This window comes from Vicia villosa, linkage group LG1 (assembly GCF_029867415.1).
Source record: "Vicia villosa cultivar HV-30 ecotype Madison, WI linkage group LG1, Vvil1.0, whole genome shotgun sequence".
Classification (NCBI taxonomy): domain Eukaryota; kingdom Viridiplantae; phylum Streptophyta; class Magnoliopsida; order Fabales; family Fabaceae; genus Vicia; species Vicia villosa.
Window position 1 is genome coordinate 213,928,049 of NC_081180.1, and position 4,333 is coordinate 213,932,381.

Genomic DNA, 4,333 nt, shown 5'->3' on the forward strand with positions numbered 1-4,333 from the left:
TAAAAAATATGTGATTACCTATCAATTAGTCATATGTATATAATTAATGTATTACTTCGGCGGTGAATTTAGGTTCTAGATAAAATACATTTAAGGATATTTTCTTGTAGTGATAGAGTTATTTTGTTTCCAATTATGTCAACATGAAAGAAGGTTTGCATTGGAAAATTTTGAGAGGTATATTATTTCAAATATATAAAATAATATCAAAATATATAAACCATAATAATAATAATAATAATGATAAATTAAGCCTTAAATGTGTAAAAGACTCAAAACTAATATGTGGGTTGTAAAGAGTATTGTCACAAGTATCTTAATAAAAGAAAATATATTGCATTGCATTTTATATAGTTAGAATTTTGTTATTTAATTCAGGTCTAACTTTATCAAATTAACAAAATTTATTTAAAGCCCAATATCTATCTTTAGATTTTGTTTTGCCAACTCATTTTATCAAATTAAAAGCATATATATCCTGTCAACCATATCATTAAACATTAAGTAACTTTAAGCCCTATAAATTGGTGGTGTTCTATCTCAATTCTTCATTCATCATTTTTATTCCGATAAGCAGAGCAAACTTATTTAATATAAGTTATCTTCTTAAGTTTATTCTTTATTAATTTTTATCAAACATGGAGGGTGATAATTCAACTTGCAATGAAAACATCAAGGTAGTTTTAAATGAAAATGATGATGCAATAAAAATGTGTGATAACTCAAGCATTGAAGATCCTGTTCCTCTGTTGCAGAAGGTGATTTTATGATGTTTAAAAAGTTAAATTGTTGTACATAATATATTAATTAAAATTATATTATGATTGTGTTTATTGTTGAATATAGTTGGTAGCCGAGGTGGTGGGAACATTCTTCTTAATATTTGTTGGATGTGGTTCTGTAGTTACAAATCTTAACAATGATAATGCAGTAACACTTCCTGGAATTGCAATTGTTTGGGGACTTTGTGTTGTGGTATTGGTATATTCTCTTGGTCATATCTCTGGTGCTCATTTTAATCCTGCTGTCACAATTGCTCATGCATCTACCAAAAGATTTCCATTAGTGCAGGTGAATTAGTAAACAAAGTCTTTACAAGAGAGTATTTTTTTTTAATAAAAAAAATTTAACTATTAATTTTAATTTGATTTTGATATGCAGGTACCACCATATATTATTGCTCAACTCGTTGGGTCACTACTTGCAAGTGGGGCTCTCAAACTTATATTTACTGGCAAAGAAAACCGCTTTGTGGGAACACTTCCAGCCGGATCTAACCTCCAAGCTCTTATCATTGAATTTATAATTACTTTCTATCTTATGTTCATCATTTCAGGAGTTGCCACCGATGACAGAGCGGTAAGCTTTTACTTAAGAAAGGATTCAACGATGTTTATAATAATAAAAGTAAAAAACTTTAAATAAGTAGTTGGTCAATGAAAATCGGCCACTTTTGTTTAAATTTTTGTAATTTTGTTTATTTCTTCAGGTCGGTGAATTGGCTGGACTTGCAGTTGGATCTGCAATTATTCTAAACGTGTTGTTTGCTGGGTATTAATCTTAAGATATTACTAAATGTTATAAATAATTAAGTACAACAAATTTTGAATATTTTTAAATAAAATTTAGATGTTACATGTTATTTTGAGAAACGTTAAACTTTTTGATTCAAAATATATTTGACAGACCAATCACAGGAGCATCAATGAATCCTGTCAGAAGTTTAGGTCCAGCTATTATGCACCACGAATATAGAGGAATATGGATTTATGTGGTTTCACCTATTCTAGGAGCTTTGGCCGGTACATGGGCGTATACTTTTATCAGAATTTCAAAGAAACCAGTACGTGAGCTCACAAAGAGTAGTTCATTCCTTAAAGAAATGGGAAGCAAGTGAACCTATTGATTATAAAAAGATGTTCATTTTGTCATTAAAAAAAGGAGAATACTTAGAAATTATACAATTTCTTAAGTATATAATTTCCTCTTACAAGTGCAATTTTCTACGATTTTCACTCCTTAAATGATGTTATAGTACACTTGTCATATTTTCATTGACAAATAGCATAAACCACACATAAGGAATTGTAGGTAAGTTTTCTCCTTGAAAAAATCACAATGTATTTACCTGCAACTGTACGAAAAAACTACTTTTGTTATGAATAAAAGTGGATGTCCATCGTAATTCTTCTTTTTCATCTTCCTATTTCATATTAATGGTTGTGATTTTTCATCTCCCTTGGGTCCTATAAATAAGATCAACATCGCAATGTAAAGTGTACTTTTTGAAGAAGATAATACTATATTACCTTCTCTCTATTTCTTTGATCTCCATATTGTTTTCTATAATTTCATAATACGTTATCAACATGAAGCTCTCAAATATGATTTTTTCGCTTCCATCTCGTATAAATTATATTTTAAGAACATTTAATTATTTACGATAATAATGTTTTACTGAATTATATTTGTATGACTTAATGATGATCCTGAGGAGATTTGTTTTTTTATATTTATGAAATATGTTTCTGAAAGAAAAAACACTCACTGTACTGATACATATTATATTCAGTAATTTTATTGATTCAATGATTTAAAGTTTTTATGTAGGTCAGCTGATTGTTTAATTCTAATTAATTGAAATAATGTTTCAATTTTTCAAACATTTTAGAATCATATGTTGTAATAATAGAGATTGGTTTTATAATCATGATAAAGTCGCACAAAATTAATTTATTCAGGTATATAATTTATCCAACCTTTGTTCAATATTAGAAAAATATACTATTAGTGATGACTTTTTGTAATTTTAAAAAGTTGCCAAGAGATTGTCATTCTAGAAGAATAACACAAATAATTTTAACGCATCCCAGAAGGATAATTATAATTTTTAGATAATTGTTTGAAACAAATCATTTATATAATTCCTGAAGAATTTATAAAGTAAAACATTCCCGGAGGATAACAACATAACATTGTATAGTTCCTGAAGAACTTGTAAGGCTTCATTTGCAATTTTTGGTTTAAGATGGAACAAGAAATTTTATTTCCTCATAAGCAAGGAAGTTGAGAATTTTTTTCTCAGTTAAAGTCAACACTCTAGATTATTAGTTGTTATTTTAAAATACCGGAATTTATAAATTCTTATATTTACTATTGTGTTATTTTAAATAATGAAATTTACAAAAATGTTATTTTTAATATAAATATTTAATATTATCTTTATTATAATGGTCTCATTATAATATATAATACTTGGTATTTCGTATTTGTTATGATAGAACTAAGTATGTCAAATCTTACGAAATTGGATTTTAGGGCTCTTGATATTTCAGAAAAGAACTATTTGACATGGGGCTCTTGATATGAAGGTGAAAATTATTGAAGAAAAGATGCAAAATCTAGCTCATGAAGCCTATGAGAAATATCAAACATTTGAAGAGGTTTTTATCTTGTGAAGTTACTATCGAAGAGGGTATTCTCAAATATGAAGATAAAGACTTAGAATATTTTGAAGCTTTTTAGAATAAGCTTTTACGGTCACGTTAATTGATTTTGGCGCCTCGAACGGAAGAAGATTCAAATCAAATGATTGGTCTTATAAAAAAACACGTGGAGGCCTTAGAGATCGAGGAGCATGCAAACGAATAACGTGGCATTCCATTAGAAAAAGGTCGTTAGGGTCGAATTAGTATAAATTTGAATACTAGCATTAGATTTTAGTGTGCTCAAATCTGTACAAATCCTCAATTATACTCAAAGTATCAAAGTGTATCGAGAAATGTACGTAAGAATTACCACCGTTTTAATTAATTATCAGTCTTTTGACAAGTTTACCTTTATTTTCACCAAAGTTTTTCACCATTCTTTTCCTTTCGAAATGAAGACCTTTAATGTTTCTGCATTTATTTTATCCTTTTTGAAGCTTTCTGTCTTTACTTACAAATTACCCACAAACAATCAAAGAAAGTATACAACACAAACATCAAAATTTCAAAAACTAGACCATGTCCTAGGATCAATCTAGTCGATCCTGCGAGCAACCAAAATATAACTATTTTGGAGGACTAGCGATTGTTTACGAGTTTCTAGCGTAAACAAATTGGCACGCCCAATGGGACCTGTTGTCGCACCCCCACGAAAAAACTAACTACTTGCTCGTAAAAAACAGAGTTGCCACCGAACTTTATTTATCTTCGTAGAAAAGGGAAAATATCGAGAAAACCCTAAAGAAAGAAAGGATAATAAAAAGGGCTTATGAGCAAAGATCAAGTAAGGAAGTCGGTTACGCAAGGGGAAGGTAGGGGTGATCACGGTGCGGTTTGGGCGGTTT

At 29.1% G+C, this 4,333-nt stretch overlaps 1 protein-coding gene across 1 annotated transcript; it reads left to right on the forward strand.

Annotated features, from left to right (window-relative positions):
* The first annotated feature begins 638 nt into the window (after positions 1–638).
* On the forward strand, positions 639–1,897 carry LOC131622392 (nodulin-26-like). Its single transcript, XM_058893425.1, has 5 exons — positions 639–758; positions 847–1,071; positions 1,162–1,359; positions 1,490–1,551; positions 1,687–1,897. The coding sequence occupies exons 1-5, from the start codon at positions 639–641 to the stop codon at positions 1,895–1,897; spliced, it is 816 nt and encodes a 271-aa protein (XP_058749408.1).
* Positions 1,898–4,333: the final 2,436 nt, after the last annotated feature.

Coding starts and splice junctions, on each gene's coding strand:
- LOC131622392 (XM_058893425.1), top strand. CDS start 639: ATGGAGGGTGATAATTCAACTTGCAATGAAAACATCAAGGTAGTTTTA. Junction 759..846: donor CTGTTCCTCTGTTGCAGAAG/GTGATTTTATGA, acceptor TGTTGAATATAG/TTGGTAGCCGAGGTGGTGGG. Junction 1,072..1,161: donor AAAGATTTCCATTAGTGCAG/GTGAATTAGTAA, acceptor TTTGATATGCAG/GTACCACCATATATTATTGC.